This window comes from Silurus aristotelis (genome assembly GCF_946808225.1).
Source record: "Silurus aristotelis genome assembly, chromosome: 8".
Taxonomy (NCBI): domain Eukaryota; kingdom Metazoa; phylum Chordata; class Actinopteri; order Siluriformes; family Siluridae; genus Silurus; species Silurus aristotelis.
Window position 1 is genome coordinate 16,603,539 of NC_139581.1, and position 23,554 is coordinate 16,627,092.

At 39.9% G+C, this 23,554-nt stretch overlaps 2 protein-coding genes across 2 annotated transcripts in view; both read left to right on the forward strand.

The window, feature by feature from the left end:
• mettl16 (methyltransferase 16, N6-methyladenosine) overlaps positions 1-5,636 on the forward strand; it is a 38,472-nt gene extending 32,836 nt beyond the window's left edge. Inside the window, exons 10-11 of the mRNA XM_083549260.1 lie at positions 4,443-4,616; positions 4,962-5,636. Coding sequence (XP_083405386.1) covers positions 4,443-4,616; positions 4,962-5,441 — 654 coding nt within the window. The 3' untranslated portion in view covers positions 5,442-5,636. The remainder of the gene's footprint in view (positions 1-4,442; positions 4,617-4,961) is intronic.
• A 2,200-nt stretch (positions 5,637-7,836) lies between these two features.
• On the forward strand, positions 7,837-23,462 carry mnta (MAX network transcriptional repressor a). Its single transcript, XM_083549259.1, has 6 exons — positions 7,837-8,210; positions 11,111-11,633; positions 11,762-11,803; positions 11,997-12,108; positions 20,221-20,413; positions 20,533-23,462. The coding sequence occupies exons 1-6, from the start codon at positions 8,138-8,140 to the stop codon at positions 21,249-21,251; spliced, it is 1,662 nt and encodes a 553-aa protein (XP_083405385.1). The 5' UTR covers positions 7,837-8,137; the 3' UTR covers positions 21,252-23,462.
• The last annotated feature ends 92 nt before the right edge of the window (positions 23,463-23,554 follow it).

Consider the following 23,554-nt stretch of genomic DNA (forward strand, 5'->3'; position numbering starts at 1 on the left):
CACGTAGACTTGATGATGTCCTTAGATGTTTTTTTTTTTTTTTTTGGTATTTCAAAAGAATATGAGGAGTGAGCAAGTCTGTCCCTGATCTGTATGGAATGTTTGCTATGGGTATGGGCATGTGTTTATGTGCATGAACGCATTATCTGCTTCGAAGAAACATGGGCGTAGACTAGAGGCTTAGTGAGGGTCACATTGCAGCTTGAGTCCTGACCTCAGAATTTAGAGATGCATAAACATTATTATTTGCACTATCAATAATCGGTCTGTATGATTTAGATGGACAAATTGTGCAATTATGGGGAATGCATTTACTTTCACAAGGGTCATATACCTTTTGTGACATAAATAGATGCTGGAGTTGATTTCTTTCTATCATAGACTGTAGCTACAGTACATGCAGACTAGCAGTGACAGTGTTGCTCCTGCAATTACAGTGGTGCTGTTGGTGAAAATCCATGACTCATCATTAGACGCATCACTAGTCGCAAGACACATTACTGAATTTCCCCTGGGATGAATAAAGTGGTCTGTCTATCTGTTTGTCTATCTATATCTAGCTTTAGTGTGTGTGAAATACAACTGAGGTTGTAGAAAACATGATGATTTCAAAATGCCTTAGGAGGAAAAAGAGAGAGAATTAAATATGTAAATAATTAAATACGACTATGCACACATTATTCAATTAGAGTTCCAAATGCACAGAAGGACCAACAACTGAAGCATAGGTTTTGTGTTTTAGGATTTCTGGAAAATGTCTGGTCATAGTCCACTGTTTCCCATCCTTGGTATTTGTAAGACATGAGCTCAGCTGCTAGGACTTTAAACACCTGAATTAGATCAATTTGGAAGCTTGAAAACAACTGCCTGTCTGTCTTTCATTTTGTGTGTGTGTGTGTGTGTGTGTGTGTGTGTGTGTGTGTGTGTGTGTGTGTGTGTGTGTGTGTGTGTGTGTGTGTGTTATTTAATAGTTTGACCCACATCTTCAAACTCCTGTGATATATTATTGAAACTATTGGGGTTAAGCCTGTCATAATTGTGATTTGTTTTGGCATGGGATTAATATACAGTGAGGAAAATAAGTATTTGAACATCCGGCTATTTTGCAAGTTCTCTCACTTAGAAATCATGGAGGGGTCTGAAATTGTCATCATAAGTGCATGTCCACTGTGAGAGACATAATCTAAAAAAAAAAATCCAGAAATCACTATATATGATTTTTAAACTATTTATTTGTATGATACAGCTGCAAATAAGTATTTGAACACCTGTCTATCAGCTAGAATTCTGACCCTCAAAGACCTGTTAGTCTGCCTTTAAAATGTCCACCTCCACTACATTTATTTTCCTAAATTAGATGCACCTGTTTGAGGTCGTCAGCTGCATAAAGACACCTGTCCACCCCATACAATCTGTAAGAATCCAACTACTAACATGGTCAAGACCAAAGAGCGGTCCAAAGACACTAGAGACAAAATTGTACACCTCCACAAGGCTGGAAAGGGCTACGGGGAAATTGCCAAGCAGCTTGGTGAAAAAAGGTCCACTGTTGGAGCAATCATTAGAAAATGGAAGAAGATAAACATGACTGGCAATCTCCCTCGGACTGGGGCTCCATGCAAGATCTCACCTCGTGGGGTCTCAATGATCCTAAGGAAGGTGAGAAATCAGCCCAGAACTACACGGGAGGAGCTGGTCAATGACCTGAAAAGAGCTGGGACCACCGTTTCCAAGGTTACTGTTGGTAATACACTAAGACGTCATGGTTTGAAATCATGCATGGCACGGAAGGTTCCCCTGCTTAAACCAGCACATGTCCAGGCACGTAAGTTTGCCAATGACCATTTGGATGATCCAGAGGAGTCATGGGAGAAAGTCATGTGGTCAGATGAGACCAAAATAGAACTTTTGGGTCATAATTCCACTAAAGGTGTTTGGAGGAAGAAGAATGATGAGTACCAGTTGACATGAGTTCCCTCAGTTAGAGCATTGAAGATGGGTCGAGGCTGAGTCTTCCAACATGACAATGACCCGAAGCACACAGCCAGGATAACCAAGGAGTCGCTCTGTAAGAAGCATATCAAGGTTCTGGCGTGGCCTAGCCAGTCTCCAGACCTAAATCCAATAGAGAATCTTTGGAGGGAGCTCAAACTCCGTGTTTCTCAGCGACAGGCCAGAAACCTGACTGATCTAGAGAAGATCTGTGTGGAGGAGTGGGCCAAAATCCCTCCTGCAGTGTGTGCAAACCTGGTAAAAAACTACAGGAAACGTTTGACCTCTGTAATTGCAAACAAAGGCTACTGTACCAAATATTAACATTGACTTTCTCAGGTGTTCAAATACTTATTTGCAGCTGTATCATACAAATAAATAGTTAAAAAAATCATATATTGTGATTTCTGGATTTTTTTTTTTTTTTAGATTATGTCTCTCACAGTGGACATGCACCTACGATGACAATTTCAGACCCCTCCATGATTTCTAAGTGGGAGAACTTGCAAAATAGCAGGGTGTTCAAATACTTATTTTCCTCACTCTATATATATATATATATATATAATTTTTTTTTTTTTTTTTATATATATATATATATATATATAATTATTATTATTCAGTGTCTTATATAAATGGCACTGGTCATATTCCTGTCTGTCAAAACCTTGACATATGGCACACAAACATCTCAGACATTAATTGTATATTTGCTCAACTGTAAGCCAAGGTCATGGACAGGAGGAGCTGCCACACCTTTAAAATCCTTAACTGTGCTTTGCTGCCCTCTGCTGGTCTCCTCTCACCAACAGTGGTAGATTAGAATTAAATTCCACTCATGTCTAACATTTTTTTGTATTCAAATGCATTTTATACTGCCACAGAGTGAAAGGATATTACGGACAATATTCAAAAAGAGTTTTGTTGAATATGCGTTTTCCATATGTGGACGCATAAATTGTGACATAATACTGTTTGCCTTTTCGCTTTCATGAATGCGAAAAGCGAAATCCATTTGCAACTGTATTTTCTGTGTCTTACGAGTAATGGTCATATTTAAATAGCAATATTTATTACTACGTTTGCTTTTTCACTTTTTGTGAGTCGCCTATGTAGCCTGCCTAAACTCAAATTTAATCGCAATCCCTTTTGCTTTTAATTTTTCAAAGTCTTGCACTGTTAGCTGTCAATCAAGTGTCAGAGGAGGGACTATATTATTGGGTGTGTTTGTATTGGAAAGGAATGTCACTCATAGTTGATGGCAAAGAGGGGAAATGCCAGTAATAAATGATTTCGCTGAATTTTTTTAACAATGGAGATTGTAGACGAAATTGGGGAGGGGACATCGTCATGCTCGCGCAGCAAGTTAAGGACAGTTCATACTCTACATGTATTATGATAAATACAGTTTTCATAAATGTACAAGCAATTGACCCTTCGCAAAGAGCTTGAGCAAAGGTGTTCTTGTAATGGCGGCATGGCTTGTCAGACATAGCAACAGTAACTAAGGTGGGCGGTTTTTTTGCGAATATCCGGAATATCCTTCCATAACAAAACAAATATTACCAGTACTGCTCATAGTTCTCAAACAAACAAAAATCACAGAGCTGCTGTTTCATTGTATTAAGTTATGGTTTCAATTTGATCATGTGTATTTAACTACAGTCAAGTTGTCACAAATATTTCAAATGTACTTTTTTTACACCGAATCCACTGCATTCCACTTATCTTTTTGCATGAAAGAATTTATCTTCTGTAGTACAGTTTGTCTGAATCCCAAATTCCAAAATTTTCAATAAATATTATTTGGAAAACTATTTGGAAATTAAAAGAATTACTTGAAATATATATATGTCTGCTAATAATGACTTGCATGTGTTAAAAGCAATTTTTCTGCTTCAACTAGGGCCATTTGGCCAAATAAAGTTTTTGGAAGGACATTTATATATTTGTTTACTGTTTGTGACAAAAAGTTAACTATATAACTGATCCTAAGCTCATGGTTTAAGCCCCAGCACTCCCAAGCTGATACTGTTGAACTCCATCTATACACATTATGACCTGTGATTGAATAACACTGATTATCTCTTCGTTGTGGCACCTGTTAGTGTGTGGGGTATATTAGGCAGCAAGTTAACATTTTCTCCTCAACATTGATGTGTTAGAAGCAGGAAAAAATGGGCAAGCGTAAGGATTTGCGTGAGTTTAACAAGGGCCAAATCGTGATGGCTAGACAACTGGGTCAGAGCATCTTCAAAACTGCAGCTCTTGTGGGTCGTTTGCGTTCTGCAGTGGTCAGTATCTATCAAAAGTGGTCCAAGGAAGGAACAGTGGTGAACTGACGAAAGAGTCATGGGCAGCCGAGGCTCACTGATGCACGTGGGGAGCGAAGGCTGTATAAAAGTCAGTTTGCTTTGGTCTGCTGACATTTGTGTGTGTTTATGTTCCAGTCTCCGCCAAACAAGAAGCGTAAGGTGGAGAAGGCACGTAAGCCGCTAAGTTTCACCGTAGTAGAAGCCACTGCAGCAGAACTGCACTCTCAGGCTCTCAGCATTGGCCAAACACACACCAGCCATGTAGAAAGCGTCAGCTACTGGTTGGAGAGCATTCTCACAGACCTGAAGGTACACACACAAACACCCAAAACTGTTCTTGGCTAAGTACAGAGTTGCTTCTTCACATAATTTAAATGTTCACAATAACATTTTAATTATTAGCTATATTAGTTTTTCTGTTGCAGAATCTACATTACTCATAGGCCACTTTGAGACCTTTTAAAAAAAAAATTATAATACGTATAATAACTTCAATAAAAATGGGTTGTGATTTTCAGAAAAATTTATAACCTCCCTGGTTATGTGTTATAGTTATGCTTTAATTTGAAAATGGTTAATCTAGGGGAACAATAATATCCTTTGTAAGACTGAGGAGAACGGTAACGGTGTGACCGTGTTACACTGTGTCCCCAGGTATTGCACAACCGTGTGCCCTCTTGCGACTCTGAACTCAGCCTCTTTCTCACTGCTGTGGAGAACACTTGGGTCCATGCTCGGCAGAAACGGCGTGAGCAGAGCCGACAGCTCCATGAGGTGCCCAAAGCTCCAGAGCACGGCACTCCCATTGGTGACTGCGTGGAGCCGACACCAGCACAGGACATTACAGATCCTCCCAGTAATAAAAAAGAATCCAAAGCAAAGCAGGACCCTGAAAAGGATACAGATGTCCCCTGTAAGACCTCCAGCACGCAGGAACAGGGGTCCAGTGTTGCAGCTATTTCCCCAAGCTCAGTCCACCGCTTCCTGTTTAAGTGTCTGATGAATGTGAAGGTGGAAGACAGTGATGTGTTAGTTGAGATGCACTGGGTGGAGGGTCAAAGTAAAGACCTGATGAACCAGCTATGTACAAGTGTTAAGAACTCACTCTTTCGTCGAGTAGCCATGTCCGTTTAACCCAGGTTTTAAGTTTGTCTGCGCTTTATTTTTAAAATCAGATTTCATTACCAAAGCACTGTCAGAGGTTTGAGCCATACTAATGTTTTGACTTCCAGTCTGATGCTACAGTACAGCTGCAGAGTCAGTGGTGAAATTTGTTTTATTGAATGTTTGTTTAGCTTTATTACCTTTTTAATAAACATTTGAAAAGTTTCTGGTTCAGAATCTTTCATTACTTTGAAACTCTGGATTTATCATTTCATATATCATTGTGTTCTTCACACCCGTCTTTGTTTAGACTAACTGGTGCCTATTATATATTCTGTTAAAATGACCGCTAGTGTGTCTATTGATTTTTAGTGTTAGCACTGATATCTTGGTCTACCGGACATCAGATTTTTCTCTTTGGTGCTAGTTTTCATTTGATAAAAATCAAGGAGTTTCTAGCGACCACTTGTGGTGTGCTGATTTGATTTTTGATTTACAGCTTTTTGTGAATATTTTTGTGCAGCATGGTATTTCCTGTCCCTAGAATACCTCTGCGGTTTCCTTCGCAGGAAATATGTGCCTGTGCACAGAAGTCCAGAGTGGGGTCTGTGTGGATAACAGGAAGGCAGCAGCAGTCAAGGAAGTAACCCTTAGAAGCAGTGATGTTTTTCCAGAGTGGTGGGTCATGCATTTTCTGATCTTAAAGATAAATCATCTACTGGTCGTCATCTAGTTTACGCTTCTTCTGGCAGGGACTTTGCTCGCCGTTTGCAAAACTTGTGGGAATCATGTGACATTTCGAGAACAATGTACTTACACTACAAGTATTTGTTAAAGTATGAGGTGTCATGTATGATTCATATCTTGTTGGGCTCAGGTCTTCTTTATGTGATCAGATTTCTTTCTGAATTTAACCTGTCACTCAGGACTAAGCCCATACAGTGCAACTAAAACTTAAAGCTACAGAATGTATGATTTTTATTTGTTTATTTATTTATTTAGGTGGTTTTGGGTAGAAAAATGCTTTCAAGCTAATTCCACAGTTTGTACTGCACTGTTCACCACATGCATCAATCTCACGCTGTGTGTATCAGACCACAGACCCACAGACTGCATATACGGCCTGTAAACCACCCTGCATATCTCTCTTAGGTTGTTCGGGTTATCTGGCTAACTCTATCTTGTTACCTAAATGTAGTGTTGTAAAAAAAAAACCCTGATCATTTCCAGTGCTCTACTCCATTCTCTGATCTGCAACATTAGTTCATTAGGTCTAATCTGTAGTACTGTATTAGCATATACTTTGTTTACACCTCTAAACCCCTTCCCTGATTGGCTGTGGCTCCTGCCAGTCACAGTGTAAAAGTTTATTATGTTTGACATCATCAGGGAAAAGATATCCTTCTTGAAATCAATAATTATCTTTTTTATTATTATTATTTATTATAAACAACACATTTTTTTACCATTTTAAATGTTGATATAATACATTTTATAACATTTAATGTACAATTATTCATTGTCTAGTAGTTATATGGAAGGGTGACTCAATTTTTTGGATGGATTGATGGACGGATAGACAGACAGACAGACAGATAGACAGATAGACAGACAGATAGATAGACAGATAGACGGATGGATGGATGGATGGATGTACAGCAAATAAATATAAAGGCTATGGCAGTGGAAATGAGAATAAACTGTTGAGTACAACAAACAAGTACATTGGCTCTGGGCAGTGTAAAATGTGAGGGAGCTGGTGAGCAAGTACACTAAAAATAAATACAAATATATATATAAACAGTTATAGTGGTGCAGGGTGTGTGTAGAGCACAATATATGTGCTCGTATTAACTCTATAATAATGTATGCATAATATCGTGTATTTCCTTTTCTTTGTGCTTTTGAGTGACGTTTCATGACGACAGCAAACAAACTCGTCACGATCCCCGCTCGAAGTTTCAGCTCTGAGACTTGGGGGCCTGCAGACGTCCAACCCCCACCGCAGAGTGTCGCCCACGTGAGCCGCTGCCATGCTGCCGTGTTCTCTTCTCCTATTGGCTGCTCGATCCTGGCGTTTTATTTATTACGGACACGCGCGACTGCGCAACTGTCCTGAGTAAAACCCGGATAGGTGACGCCGTTTTACCGGGAAGGATTACAGGATTGCAGCGTTATTTATTATAATTTTTTTTGCGTGAGAGATTTTCACACGTTAAATACTATTGTGATTAATAGTGTCATTTGGGTTCGGTGTGTCATTTTTTTATATAACGTAATGTTTCAGGTCTTCGGGTTTGGATTTATAACAGGTTTTATGAACAGTACGATAGAATATATTTTGATGTCTATAAGGACTCCGTGTTTTAGATGTATCCGTCCATAGGCTGTGAATAAACCGGTTGTGGGCGTGGACATGGGCGGGGTTTAACTCCAATGGGCGGTCCTGGTGTGATCACCGATCAGGCGCTCAGAAGCCGCCATCTTGTTGCGGCTCTACTACGTGTGTGGAAGAAGTTCCTACAAGAGGGAGGGGGATCAAGTTGCAACTTCTCTTCTTTTTTTTTTTTTTTTTTTTTTTTTTTCCCTTCCTCCTCTCCCCCTTCCTTTTAAGTGGAGATCCAGTGTGCCGGACGAGAGATATAAATAATTTTTTTTAATTGCTCGGAAGCAGGAACTGCTCACCTGTTTTTATATTTTGCGCAACTGAAATAAATACATCAGAGATGAGTATCGAGACGCTTTTGGAGGCAGCGAAGTTTTTAGAATTGCAAGCCCAGCAACAACAAAAAACACGTGGTAAGAGAAAGTAGTTATGGGATTGTGAGTGTGTGTGTGTGTGTGTGTGTGTGTAAATCCTGGTGTAAAGGTACATGTACTCCTGCAGGCTTGACCCTCTTACATTGCTTTCTGGTGGCTCCTGTTATTATTTGAACGTGTCTGAAGGCTCCAGTGCAGCCCTGGTTGAGCAGATCGGATCGTTGTTGTTTTTTTTTACCCTTATTAATGTTTTGTAAGAGTGGAAAAAAGTGCAGAAACGTGTGAACCAACTCTGTAGAGTCATAAATGTTTATGTTGGCGAGGTTGTTGCAGGCTTGTCAAATACACGTGACGATGTATCTAATGGGACAAAAAAACAAAACCTAAATTATTTCCAATGGTTCATGACATCACATGGTTTCAGTTTAAACACATCTGCAGGGCTGCTAAGGGCGGTGGCGGCTGTAGGAAGCGACGTGTGAGGTTGCCAGTTGCGTTTTTTTTTACATAATGACTTGACGTAGCCCTGGTGTCGTGTTACACGTATCCGGAGCACGTCTTTTTTGACCGAGCGGCTCCACGTGAATAGGGTCGATACCTTGGATTTCGGTGGCTGTATGGATACTGTGCCTGAGACTCGCACTCCTGGGTTTATCCCCCATGTTTGCGCTCGAGCTCGGGCGCGGAACTGCGCCTTTTTACTGCTGACGTGTGCGCTGTAGTCACGCCCCTTGTAGTAGAATCCGCGTGGACAAACCCCGCCCACAGCAGCCATGTGCGCGCCAGCCGAGCGCGCGCTCTGCCCTGTCTGATGGGAGGGGGAAAGTAGGCCATGCACAAATATACAAATGTTCAAGCAAACATCATGTTTACCTCGTGCTAAACGTGAGAGATCTTGTCACATTGTTTTAGCCACTCCGAAATAAAGGTAGAAAAACAGTGGGAAAAGGAAAAGAAAGAAAATACCAAAATAGTCATGTACCATTTTTAGATGACAGTTTCTGTTACTAGGAATTTGGGATTTGGTTGTCTGTATTAAAAATAGTTTATTGGTGACGTTGTTGCTTTTGTGTGTGGTTAGTCGTTGCATTGTTGCATTTGGTTTCTTTTATTTTTCTGGTAAACAATGAAAAGTATGCTGAGGATCTGACCCGATTTAGTTTCGCTGGAACAAGGTGGAGACTTGGATGGTCATGTTTTTGCCTGCACCGAAGCAGAAAATGTCTTATTTGTGTCCTGTGTTGCTTTTTAAGTGTGTTGCTATGGTAACTAGCCAGCCTCCCCCCACGCACTTGGTATATGCCTGCTTGTTAGAAGAACATCACGCTGCCTGGTTGGGGGTGGGTGACTCGTGGTCAGCTGCTGTGACTTGTAGGCCACTGGTGTAGCATCACAAGTGTATTCTAGGGCTCAGTAGACACTTTTCATCATCGCCTTTTTATTTCTAAATAGCAAGCCAAACTTCCTGAGATGGTATGAGGAAGAAACCTTTAGAGAAACCAGACACACAAGGGAACCCATCCTCATTTGGGTGACGCCGAATGTCCATTCATTATCGTTTCTTCAATGTTGAAGTGTGCTGTTCAGTGATGTCTTCTTGAACACAGAACTGTACATGAAAAATGCCATGAACCTATGCCATTGTGGTAGTCCAAATCCACCCTCTTTAGCTCTTTAGTTGCTCAATAACTTAATGAATCTTTAGGATGTTTATGGGGAACCATCCTCAGCCGCACAGAGTGGTCTCCAATTAAAGGGAACTCCATCCAGAGGAAGGGCATCAGGATTGATCAGGCAGATCCAGGAAAGAAAAGAAGTGTCTTCTAGAGCTCAGTAAATAGTTTCATTGCAAATTAAGAGCATTGAACATTCCTGACTGGAGATCTTCTGCCGCATTATCAGATCTCATATTGTTTAATGCTACCATCTCATCCTTGCCCTGCTACAATGGATGGCTTCTTAAGAGAATACGATTGGCCTCTTGTAAGGATCAATTATTCATTTTCATTTGTAGTCATTGAAAATGATGGTGATGACAGTGAAGACGCACACAATTTTACCCGTACTATGGACGGTAAACACGTACTCGGGCCGATTTCTACGTATGTGGCTTACGAATGGACATTTTCCGAACCCAGCATTACAAGGAAGTTAACAGATTTTCTCGAGCAGAAATTTTCCACTCCACACCTTTAGGTGTATGCTAATACTTGAATGCACTTGAGTTTAGCACAGGCTGCAACGTCATCAAACACAATAGAATGTAATGTCGCTTGGCACTCTGTCAGTTACTCACTGATTAATTTACAGGTTAGTACAAACACAAACTAACTCATACCTGATTTGTGGGTTACAGCTTTGCCACACTTGCTACAGTACCTTGTTGTCTGAGTCATCACCAGCTACACAAGTATAAAACTCCCGTAGCAGGAAATTTCGCCATACATGCACCATTGCGCTGGGCTTTTTAAAACGCCTTCCAAAATCCTGTTTCTTTATTTAAATTAAGGATTTTAAAGGAGTTTGGCTGAACTTCATTATGATGTCTTTATATCTGAAAACTTTGCTTGATAATCACTCTTTAGGAGTGAGTATATTTAGCGACATTAAAAAACGACATTAAGCTTTAATAAAAGTAGCAAGCAGGAAGAGGTAGCATTACCGTAACTGGATTTCCTAACATGAAATGCACTCTGGATCTTGATGATGTGTCCTTCTGTTTATTAGCGGCTGTAATGTTATGTACACGCCTTTTTTTTTTTTTTTTTACTTATGAAAACGTGCTGGTCTTGGGACCATTATAGTACCATTTAAGGTCAAAGTCACTCCACTTAAAAAGACAATCTGCATTTGTTGTAAGCGGATCAGATTCAAATAGTGTTTGGTTCCGCTGATATGTAGCATAAATTAAATTAGCCTTTATACTCTTTCTTCTGTAGAAGAGAACGAGCTTCGGGAGAGACTGCGACTCGAACAGGAAGCAGGGAAGCAAATAGCAGAAGCCCCCCTCTGCGTTCAACTGACGCATGCTAATCACAAGACCTCAAGAGAGCGGTCGAGTCCTGAGCATAACCATGCCCCTCAGTTAACCCTGTCCTCTCCTCCACCTCCTCCTCCTCTGCCCACCTCTGCACCTACCATTCCCATCACGGTTATTCCCATTTCCGTGTTGTCGTCCAGCCTATCCACATCACCTGCATCCCCCCTCTTCAGTGTATCTCAAAAAGACCCTCACTCACCTCCATCACAGCATGTACTGCCCCAACGTGCAGTCTTACCCTCTCAGGCTAATGGCCCAAAACTGACCCAGACACTGCAGCCATATCCTGGGTCAATCATTAGATCTTCTCAGCATGCTCTTCTCCCTCAGCCAGCAAACACACCAGCACAGCCAAGCCTCATGGCCAAAATCAACCCTCCTGATGATCACCGCAGCCTGGACAGCAAGAAAAGACCTGGAGGGTGAGTCAGGGACTCAAGTGAACCGTCTTGTACTGAAAAAAAATCCTTAATTACGCCAGTGTTCAAAAAGTTTCAAAAGTGGTGTATTTTTTTCTCTCTTAATATTTGTGTGTGGTCTCTGTTTTTAGGGCAGGAACAAGGGAAGTGCATAACAAGCTTGAAAAAAACAGGTGAGTTAAAGTGTATTCTCTCGGTTGTGTTTGCATAACATTCTGGAGCGTAGAAGGTTTTGTTGTTACAATACAGTTCATGCTTTATGTTAAACTCAAATACACACTATGGAAAAAAATTTTTTTTTGACACTTTATGGCCAGTGGGAACTGAATTAAGTGTTTGTGTTTTTTGTTTGTTTGTTTTAAACAGGCGTGCACACTTGAAGGAATGCTTCGAAACTCTCAAGAAGAACATCCCTAATGTTGATGAAAAGAAAACCTCCAACTTGAGTGTGCTGAGAAGTGCGCTAAGATACATTCAGGTAAAGCTGCCTTCTGTATCTAGTGACTGCTTGGGAGGTTGTGGTGGCTTACTATTTATACCATTCTAAATCTGCAATTGGTAGCACTGGCTCTTAGAAATGAATTGAAAGGTTGTTTTTTTTTTCTTTTCCATTCTGTCTTTAATGGTGGCCAATTGTTCAGTCAAATAGTATTGTTAGCATTATTACTCAGTTGTTACAATTAAAACCTCTTTATATATATTTTATTATATACGTTTTTCTGCATCTGAATCCAAAAGAAAGTATGCATGGTATCAGTTTGAGCTGAAATTCAATTTGAATAAAACAGATAATTTAAGATTAATGTACCTGGTTTGGCTTTTGTGACTTGAGCTTCAATTGTGTATATATTTGTGTAGCTAATATTTAAATGATTGTAATAAGATGTGCTGAGATCATTGACCTTAGTAATGTGCCAGAGGATGACAGGACACCATCATGTGTAGGTTTCTCTTGTTCATGTGTATTTCCTGATCATAGTGAATTGTTGATGGTTTAAGAAGACATGCAGACAAGTGAAACCCTTTTGAGCTGCTTTCATGCACATGAGCTGCCTGAAGCTGGACCGAGGGGTAAATAAAGAAACAAAAGAACAGCTTCGAAATAAAAACTGTGCAAAACATGCCCCCTGTAGTGTCTAAGTGCTTGTAATAGAAAGTTAAGTTTTGTCATCATCAGTTACTGGACATATTCCCCATTTCCCCCATAGGAACATTTGTGGTAAGGCATGGAATTGATTGTTAAATTAGGGCTGTGTGAAAAGAGGATTCCCCCCTTCCCTCTCTCTCTTGCTTGTCTAAGGCTCTATTTGAAGCATCCAAGCTGTCAAAAACATGTGTTCCTCACATGCGTCTGCTGCAGAATAGTAACAGCAAGCTTCCTGGTGTACAGTAGGGCTGGGTGTCAATGACAACACTGATACTGTGTCTTTTCAGAGCTGATAGTTTCTTTGAGACATAAAATTTTTTCATTATCAGGGTTGGAAATTTAAGTTAATTTGGCCAACAGGAAAGATTTTGGTAGAAACTGCCAAAATGCTTTATTTCCGTTATGATGATGATGATGATTTATAATTTTTTGTAATTAGCACAGTTTTATGGAGTAATGTTTCATTGAAAAGAGTGCTTTTACCATAATGGTGTTGTTATAGGTCACATATGGCTCTAATTTAGGGGAATTTTATTTTATTAATTTATTTTTATTTTTTTTAGATTAAAAAGAAAATTGACTACCATTGTTTCCTGTTGCAGTTTAATTGTATGTTCTTCACTTAGTGCTCAGTGTATCCCCGTCACTAATTCCTAGGTAGATCGCACCTGCCATAGTGTTTACTTCTCTTAGAGGTGAAACAGATGGTTAATGTGATACACTGACATTTGAGCCGTTTTCTTGTTGAACAGAGAGAGAACAAACCGACTCTCTCTCTCATTCAGTCTGTCAAAGCGGATTAGTGTATGTGTGTGTCTTACAAGAGAGTGCTGTTATTAGGTTCTGCCTTGTGTGTGGTAGCATTGGTGGTTTGTGTTGTTGTAGCAGCATGACAGCATGTGCTTTGTGAAACTGCAAGGCGATGCAGGCACCGAGGCCTGTGCACACTGCTTTTAAGGTTGAATTGCTCTGCATTTTTTTTGTCTTTCCTTTGGTTTTTTTGTTGCCTACAGTCTGACAGCATTACTCTCAGCACCAGGGTTTTAAGCTTGTATGAAGGTAACAATTCCTCGTTTCACTTCTTTGTGAACGTGTCAAAAGAAGGCATCAAGAGACATTTTCTAGTAATCTGTTAAAAACACATTTCTTTTTTGTATAAAACATTTGTATCTTCCTTCACCCATGGATTTTCATCTATGCATTTATGAACACCTCGTGGCATTCCTACGTGTTGCAAAGAAACCTTATGACTTCCTGTTAAGCGCTCTATGCAGTGCCTACTTGCCCCTCCCTTCCCCTCTCTCTGTTTGCCTCACTCATCATGATTCTGCCTCGTTCTAGTCAGGGCCACATGAGCGCTGAACACATGGCTAGCCTGAGACGTGTGATGTCAGCCCTTCTCCAGCCCCACCCCTAAAATCCAGCGCTCAGCCACGCAGCTCCAGATGCAGCTCATGCACGAGCTACAGATTAGAGCGTCAGCCTCTGCAAAGACTCAGAGCATGTTTACAGCACTGTAAAAACAATTCTGAGGATTTAAATCTTAGTTTCTTTTTGTGTGATTTTTGCATTGAATCTGAATTGATCTAACCCTTAATGATTTAAATCAAATAAAAGCCCTATATTCTATTATTAATAAAAAAGTTAGTTGTTGTGCTAAATAGTTGAGGATATTAGTAAATATCTAGTAAATGTTCTGTCTGTCTGTTATTCACAACCTTCATTACTGCACACTGCAAAAAAATACTAACTGTGCAGCTGCTCTTTTTTTATACTCATATGGTCTTAAGGTTTCGTCATATTGGCATGTAATAGGAATGTAACTACACACATTTCACGGTTCGGTACGTACGTTTTTAAGTAACGGTTTGGATCTGTTTCGGTGTGGCTAGGGGGAACACATGCAAAACATAAAATGGTTTAATAATATTAAAAATATGTCATCGTTCATAAAAATAAAATAGAATAAAAAATGTCATTGTTGAATTTAAATGAAATTAAAGGAAAAATTTAATAGTTTACATTTGTTACACCTCTTTTGGGTAATACCGACGTGTATGTGTTTTTGTTTTCAATTATATTCTTTCTAAAGATATGATCTACTTGACGGTTCTACTTATTTCAGCAAACATTCATACATACAAATGTCTTCATTCCTTCCATCCTTCATTCATTCACTCCCTCTATGTGGAATTGGCAGGATTTTCGAGTTTTAAGAGAAATTCTTGAAGCTGGACATAAAACGCTAAAGAATCCATATGTAGCATTAATCTCTTATTCTGATTCATGCTTAGTGGCTCATGCTATCACTATGGATTATTTTAATACCCCTGGCATTGTTGTGTATGTTTTCAAGTTTAATAATAATTTTAAATAATGCATTCAAAGTGCAAGGCGGAGACTAAACAAACTGAACCGAAAGCCCTGTACCGAGTAATTCCGGTTAAAATACGTGTACTGTTACACCCCTAGCATGTAATCACAACAGTACTCAGGGCACAAGTGCATATGAATCATCTCGGAATACAGGGCAGTGTAGAAAGCAGGCGATATCAATGAGTCACATTTCTCAAAAGAGGAAGTTCTATCTAGACTGCATCTTTGGGGCTCGTCTTCGGCTGTCATACAAATAAGCAGTCAAAATGGTTGTGTTAATCAGCGTGTCCTGGTAGCTTGACTGTTTTTGTCCTGTCAATATGCTTCATAGGGGGTTTGCATCTGCAACAAAGGCCCCCCAGTTCAATCGTGTCTCAGCTTTGTGCTCTCAAAGGACATACTGAAGGTGGGGAAAAAAAACCTGGTAGACTCTTTCAGCTTGCTCGACTGTCAATTTCACTTTAACCCAGACTGTAATTGCTGCCCCAGCTATGTTTTTACTGGGCAATGTCATTTTTTAGGCTGACAGACCTTTAAAGAAAAACTGCACAAAAATAATGCACTGTCTTTGATATTTCTTTTCTCTTGACATTTTAGCACACAATTTTACTACCACTATTTAAATTATTTTCTTTTTCTGCTTTTCTAATGAAGTGGCAAGTGTGTGTGTGTGTGTGTTGTTTTTTTTTTTTTTTTTTTTTTTTTTCTTTTTCTTTTTTTCTTTGTCTCAGCTGTAGCTAATAACAATTGCAAGACTCTGCATGTCTTCTCTCATCGATTGTTTATGCAGCATGTCTGCAACGTGTCTGTGTGCAGACTATCTTTCTTGTTGTTTTCGACCCATTTCTTTTGCTTTCCCCTTTTTTGCATTCTCTGTGCTGCAGAAATGAGTCAGTAAGCACCCTGCAGAGTCGACTCAGTCAAGGTTGTCCCTCCTCCTGGCTCTGGCCATGTGCTTCTCACTCGCTTTGCATGTGACTATGCCCAAGACGTGTCGACCTTTTTCACACAGCATGACCTGCTTCACTTACATGCACACAGGTGGGGCTAGAGGCTTTGAGTCTAGATGGGGGGGGGGGGAGAAAGACTGGGGGAGTTTGTACTTCTCTCCTTCTCTCTTGCTTTAAACTATAATAAGAAATCTTTTTTTTCAATATCACCCATGGGGTTTTTATATATATATATATAATATTTTAATAAGCAACTCTCAGCTTTGTTTTGATTTAATTTAATGTTAGCAGTTGATATTCTTAAACCCAAAGTAAACGTCATATTAGATGCCACTTCACTTTTTGTTGCTTTCTCTCGCTCTCTGACAATTCAGTTACGGTAGCACAAAAAAAGGAAATATTCCTCTTGGAGAAAGCTGCAGAATCAATGTAGAGTAATCAGGATACTATAAACTAGCATCCAACCAAGAAAATGGAAACATTTAAAGAAAAAAAACTGACATTTTAATAATTGATTAGGCCTGAAACAGGTTTTTTTTGTCTGATACTAAATGCAAGCTACAAACTAGCATAGCATAGAGTAAACCAAAATACACATTTAATTTAAAGAAACTGACAAGCTTTTTTGATTGAAGTGCACAAAATGTGAATTTCTTTATTCTTTTTTTTGCGCTGATATGATGCTAAAGGCAGCAGCTCTTATATGCTCTATGAGTTAGCATGAAAGTTTGTTTGGTAACAAGTAAGACAATGACTAGCTTCCTGGTTGGGGAATGCTCAGTCAAAGGTAAATAATTCACACTTCTTTTTGGTAAATATGAATGTTATTTGATCAGTGTTAAACTTTTAATAGAGGGTGATGCATGGTTTAGTTAGCCTATTCGAAATTGTTGATTTTCCTTTTGTCTGGTTGTGAAATCGGAAAAACACAGGAGAGGTTTTCATGTCAGAAAATAAAGCTCTTGTGCAGTTTAGCTGCATTCATTCATTTCCCTGAGCTCGAAAGGCATACCGTGTTTATTCTATGGTCATTATGACATGAAAGACTTTTCCTTTTTCACACCTATTAAATGTAACCAGAAAGTTCTTTTATCATTTTTTTCTTTTCTTACCAAGTTCAATGGCATTTTGAGGACCACACTGCTATTCTTGCTGCTTTACAAGCATGTATGAGCGTGTGAAAATGGGAACTGTTGTTTATAGCTTGGACCACAGCTGCTGAGTAAAATGTAGAGTTTTTTAAAAAGTTCAGTAATTTGTGGTTAGTGGTGCTGTATGCACTTTTGTGTGTGGAAAAACGTGTGATTAGTACAGAGAGGTAGGCAGTCACTTTGCAGCTGAACTCACTCTGTGACTGGGTATCCAGTTCCCAAGAAAAAGATGCAATTTTTATTTATTGGCTTAAAAACAGCAAGAAATCTCAGCATGTTATTGGTTGAACCAGAATAGGAAGGGACTTTTGGCCTTGTCATGATGTATTGTCTCTACATTCTTTTATTGTATTTTAAATACTTTGAAGCCAGTCAAGGTAAATCCCTGAATGTCATGGTGGTGTTCTGTGCTCTCCTGCGGCATGATGGAGAGGGAGAGTGAAAACTGGTAGCAGAATCAGTTTTAGTTTGCATGCATTGTTTGATTAGCCATTCGTATATTTCTCCCAAACACGTCTGGGATAGCAGCAGAGATGCTGAATATGACAATCGGTGGTCATGTTTAGTCTCATCGTACAGCTCAGGTTTATTTACTGAAATTTGTCTTGTTCATCAGAGGTGCAATTCACTAGTATGATATATTTTTTCAATGTGCACAATCGACATGTTTGCTCATCTTGTTCTTTATGATAAAAAACTGATTTAGGCAGGCTGACATGTTGACTGATGTCCCGTTGCAGAAGTACGATTTTAGTGTTTCAAATAATTTTCTCTATTCTGGGCGAGTGTAAGCAAAATTTATGTATTTTGACTACTCTGACAACTTATGCCTATTCTTTCTTCATCATAAGTTCTTTTAGCTGATAGAGTATTTTGTTAAGCTCATTCTCTTAGCTGTGTGCAATCAATGGGTAACTAGTGGTTCTGAGAGTGAGGTATAGCTCTGTTTTTAATGTTATACATAGACTTTCAAGATCACAGACTGGGTTTCTAATCCAGGATAAATGCTTTAGACAGGTGCAGCCTTAGATAGAGCTTATGGGACCAAGCGCTGCAGACAAGAGCATCGTTTTACCAAAGAGACCATTTTAAAGCTGACATGTCAAGTGATTTCATTTACTACTACATGGTTATGAATTATGCTATTGGTTATGAATTATGCATTAATTGTACTCTAATATTAAATAAAAATGCTCAGTTAAAATTGTCTAAAACTGTTATTTTATTCCTAAAGTGTTTTAATTGTGATCAGTAATGAATTATTGAGGAACCAGGATATTCTGAATGTATGGACATTTTAATCTTTATCCATCCTCCTAAAAGCTCTTTAAAATCACTTATCGGGAATCCTGCATCAGCTGACTAAGCCTCGAAACTGGGTCACTATGGCACAGCCCAGTGTTTAACATTCACCCCACCCCATTGTGCCCCCCCCCCCCCCCTTCTCTCTCTCTCTCTCTCTCTCTCTCTCTCTCTCTCTCTCTCTTTCTGTGACTACTACTATTGTGGATGAAATCAGGAATGATGTATTCTAGCGCGTGTTGATTGGGTGGGTGGAGCTGCGATCTTCCTTCTGCGCTAGTATGCGTGGGGCCTGTGAGTCAGTGCTCTTTGCCCAGATGTCCACCTCCGATTGGTTCAGCACACATCCCACAAGCTCCACCCACAACCCTGCTGCACTGACTGAACCTGTTTACTCATGCAGAGTTGGTGTAACTGCCCCCTTCCCAGAAGTGGGCAGGGCTTTATATCACTGCACGAGTAAGGACTAGGAACCAGGAATGACAGAGCTTTGAGAGAAAGCATAAACAGTGGCCTTTATGAGGAAGCATGACTGATTACTTATACACAGGCGTGCTCTTGTTCTTGTCGTGAACCCAGCAATCTTTGCAATTTCACACAGACAACAGAGAAGCGCTTAAATAGCGCTCCTCATTAGAGCAGGACTGGTTGTACTCAGTTGGCCCTTGTGCCGAAGAGACTGTGTAATGCAAAGGCTCTGAGACAGTGTTATGTAAAGAAATTGAGGTCAGGAAAAGCGTACACACTGAACGTTGACCTTGGATCCTAGTGACCTGTTTTCTGCTGTTGAACAGTGAGATATTTCCTTCCACTAGCCATGACATCAGCACTGCGCTTTATCTGGGGGCATTAATTGGCATGGGAGATCTGATTTTTAGAACACTCTTGAGGGACTGTTAAGTTAAATAGAGCTGAAAGGCTGTGTGGCTTGTTTTAGATTTAATCTAGTATTAAAGTAAATTACTCTGATCATGTAGGACAGTTCTTGCTGTGTGTGTGTGTGTGTGTGTGTGTGTGTGTGTGTGTGTGTGTGTGTGTGTGTGTGTGTGTGTGTGTGTGTGAGTAAATGAGAAAGAATGTGTGATGAGAATTATTTGTAGACAGTTTTATGGCACTATAAGGAAAGAATGTACAGGTGCAGACCTTTCTGCTTTTAGATATTGAAAGCTGGCAAATATGCATTAGCCAAATGAAGCCTTTATGTTCTTAGAGCTTTCTGTTTACAGGTACTCTTTTTCTCTGAGTATTGTGGTAATCCATGGTTTTACAGTCTTTTAATAATGACACATCACTCCTTTACCAGTCTGGTTTAGCAATATTCCCAGGATTTTAGTTAAATGTGTTATTCGTTCCTTTGAATGATTCAGCTTTCTTAACCACACAACTGCAGTTTTTGATTATCTCTTTTTATTAGAATTTCTATTTCCATGGTTCCATGTCTGAGATTTTTTAGTTTTGTTTATTTTGGTTTACAAAACATTTGAAGTCAGTTGCTAAAGATTGATTGAGTCAAAGACATGAGCTTTGTTTTAGGATTCCCCAACTTTTTAATAAAATAATGTCAACTTTTTTAAGATAGTTACTCTTCCCTGCAATCACATCACTCTTGTGCAGTAGTGTTTGCAAGAACCAGAAGATATTCACACCCTCTGTTCTGTCTACAGACTCTGAAGAGAAAAGAGAAGGAGTATGAGCATGAGATGGAGCGCCTTGCCCGTGAGAAGATCTCCACCCAGCAGAGGCTGGCTGAGCTGAAGAATGAACTCAGCCAGCAGGTGGACATGATTGAGGTTGAGCGGTTGCTGCGTCAGACCGTCCAGCCTGAAGATGACCAAGCATCCACCTCCACAGCCTCAGGTGAGCCGTCTCACCTGCGCGTAAAATCTTTACAAATAAAACAGAATCCTCAAATCACCTGTATTTAACTGTAACTTCAGAGCAATTATTGTATCTTGTTTTCTGTTTGCTTCCCACAGAAGGTGAAGATAACATGGATGAAGACATAGAGGAAGAGCACATACTGACCTCGCCTTGCTCTTTACCCAGAGTGGATCAGCCAGAGCTCAGGAAGCCATCTCCATCTCTGCTCCAAACGCTTTCTGTCCAATCGAAACTGTCCCAACCTCCACTAACTGCTACTGCATCCTTAGCCACGGCCTTGGCCCCTGCCCAGCCTTCCTCGCCCTTACTCTCCCTGCCCCCTGTACAGGCAGCAGTGACCCAGCAGCCCCAGGCCATGGTGGCCTCTCAGAGCCTGGCATATGGGCATATTGTAACCGCTCCCAGCATCCAGCCAACAGTAATCACACATGCTTCTTCACACACTTCTGTCATCCAGGCTGTCAGTCACATCCCCCAGGTGGGCACCAAGCACATAGCCCACATCGCTCCTTCTTCCACTTCTTCCCCTTCCTCTTCCGCCAGCGCTATACAGCTGGCACCTGGACCTCAGACCATCGGGCACATCACAGTGCACCCGGTCACACACCTTCCCACGCTATACCCACAGCCAGTGACCATCTCGCACACCCTCTCACATGGCCAAGCCAATGGCACCCCAGTGTTGGCCAAACAGACGCCCGTTGGGCATCAGGTGCTCACACATCACTCGCAGCTGGTGGGCCAGACTGTTCTCAACCCAGTTACTATGGTGACCATGCCCTCCTTCCCTGTCAGCACACTAAAGCTGGCATGAGGGGACAGGCTGACGTGGGCTCTTACTGGCGCAAGCCCCTGCTAGACACATCCAGCATTACAGCAGACAAAAGCAGTACATTCCAAATAAAAACAAATCTATGAAGAGTCTACGACAAATTTATCAAAATTTATATATAGCTATATGTTGTATAGTAAAAGAAAAAAAAGTTTTTGTATCCTTTTGTGCGGATAAAATTAGATTGTGATGTCCTCTTTCATGCTGCTATATGTGTGTATATATGTGTGTGTACGAAAGAGAGAGAGGTGAACAGAAAGATGAATGATATGGCAAAAATATATCACAATAATAAGACCATTTTTACAATATACCATTTTTTTTATTATCATGCTCACAAAGTGCCAGGAAAACGGTGGTACAGTTTAAAAAAAAAAAAAAAAAAACTGCACACACTGATTATATTTGGGTCTAAAATTAACACAAAATGGGGAAATGAACCATTTAGTACAAACATTTTAATATTTATCATCTAATTTATAGTCAATTACATGTTTAATGAAGTAACAATAAGATTGGTTTGTCACCACAGAAACGTATATTTGGGAGTCCTATGGTAACCATTATGATCTCTAAAGGCAACTATTTTGTTTGCCTATTGGTGTAGATTTTGTGACTGTAGTGTGTGTGTGGTTTAGCTCAGATCCCTAGTGTACCTCACTCTTATCAGCTAATGGAACACAGTTCAAATAAAAAAAAAAATGAAATGTGATGAATTGAGTTCCAATATTGCATTCTAGCATCATATAATTATTTTTAAACTGCCCTTTTGTATAGCATTTATTCAAAATTTTTAGTCCACCCTTATCAGAAAGTATCTTTGCAGGAGTTAAGCATGCATTTTTCTTGCATGCTTTCTTGACCTCTTCTTATCTAGCATTCAGGGTGTTGCTTTATTGCTTGTTAATTGCGTGTCCTGCGTTTTTTTTTTTTTTTTTTTTTTTTTTTTTTGGCCCGAGGGACCCGAGTGAAATCTTCTCCCGTGCCTTTAACCGTGCCTCTGTGGCACTGCAGTTCTCTTCAATGCTGCACAGACGTCCTCTGGTGTCCTCTCTCTGTAACTGCACTCTCAGCTAAAACACCAGCCATTAGCTGCAGAACTTTGGATTCTGCTCGAGCACCAAGCCTAACCAGGACAGCACGAGGTCACAGTACGATAGCAATCACTGTGCTATGGAGGGGTTACATTATAGTTTTGAACTTTTGTTGTGAATGTACATTTTCTGTGTGCAGATGGAGCACTTTCAAGGCCTTCATCATGTAGCTGATAAATGTGAGCTTAATGTTTGGTGGGAGTGCATAGTCATTGTTAAGGCGGTTGTGTGTGTATGCGTGTGCTTGTGGTAGGTGTGTATGGCATATTCAACTTTGTCAACTTCAATTTGTTTAATACTTTTCAAGTTGACTGTGTTTGAGTGTGCTTGTGACTAATAGTATGTGGTGGAAATGCAAAGTAAAGTACAGTACATCATCCAAAGCTTCTGTGAAAACATCATGCTGCAACAAGAATGTGATACTGCAGGAGTGTAAACTCAGAAAGACAGGTGTGCATAAACCCACCAATGAATTACTCAAATGTGGTGGCTATTTATACTATTTCAGTTTAGACAACTGTATCTTTACTGAACCACACTGAACACTTTACGAACCTGCAAGTAAATCCAGCCTAGCCTGGGTGTCTTTTGAGATTTGACTCACACACCTCTAACACTGTGATATTGCTCATCTGACCAACAATAAAAACATCCCAAGTTTACAGTATCAAAATTAACAAGTACTCATTCTTCATGAATGAGAGTTTAACACTTCATTTTTACTGAACATTGATTGGCATTTGTGTTTACACACACTATAGGATGCACATGTTCACCAGGCAAAACACCTTTTTTTTGGTTCCAACATGTTGAATTTGGCATGAACATGAACAACTTGTCGGGGAAAACTGTTTGAGGGGGACCATATACAGTACTGTATACTTATAGGGCAACCTTTCTGACCTCTGTCCACATTAATATTATATATACAAAAAGAATGTTTTTTTCCCTATGGAGAAAGTTTATGTTGTGTATATTGCCTGTACATTTGAGGCTGCACAGATCTAACTGTCCAATCTGTTCCAAGTTGATTCTAAATGAAGCAGAAGAGCAAAACTAGAACAAAATGTTGAATAAATAAAATCTTGTTACATTTGCATTGTGTTTTTGAAGTCTTTTTTGTCATTGCGTTAGCCAAGTCGTTATATTCATTCTTCTTTTGTAGCAGCTTTATCTGGGAACCAGAACCAA

What these genes read in the sequence shown, in the direction of transcription:
- mnta (XM_083549259.1), top strand. Translation starts at nt 8,138, where the DNA reads ATGAGTATCGAGACGCTTTTGGAGGCAGCGAAGTTTTTAGAATTGCAA. An exon ending in GTGCGCTAAGATACATTCAG is followed by an intron (nt 12,109 to 20,220) that starts GTAAAGCTGCCT and finishes TTCTGTCTACAG; the next exon opens with ACTCTGAAGAGAAAAGAGAA. An exon ending in ATCCACCTCCACAGCCTCAG is followed by an intron (nt 20,414 to 20,532) that starts GTGAGCCGTCTC and finishes TGCTTCCCACAG; the next exon opens with AAGGTGAAGATAACATGGAT.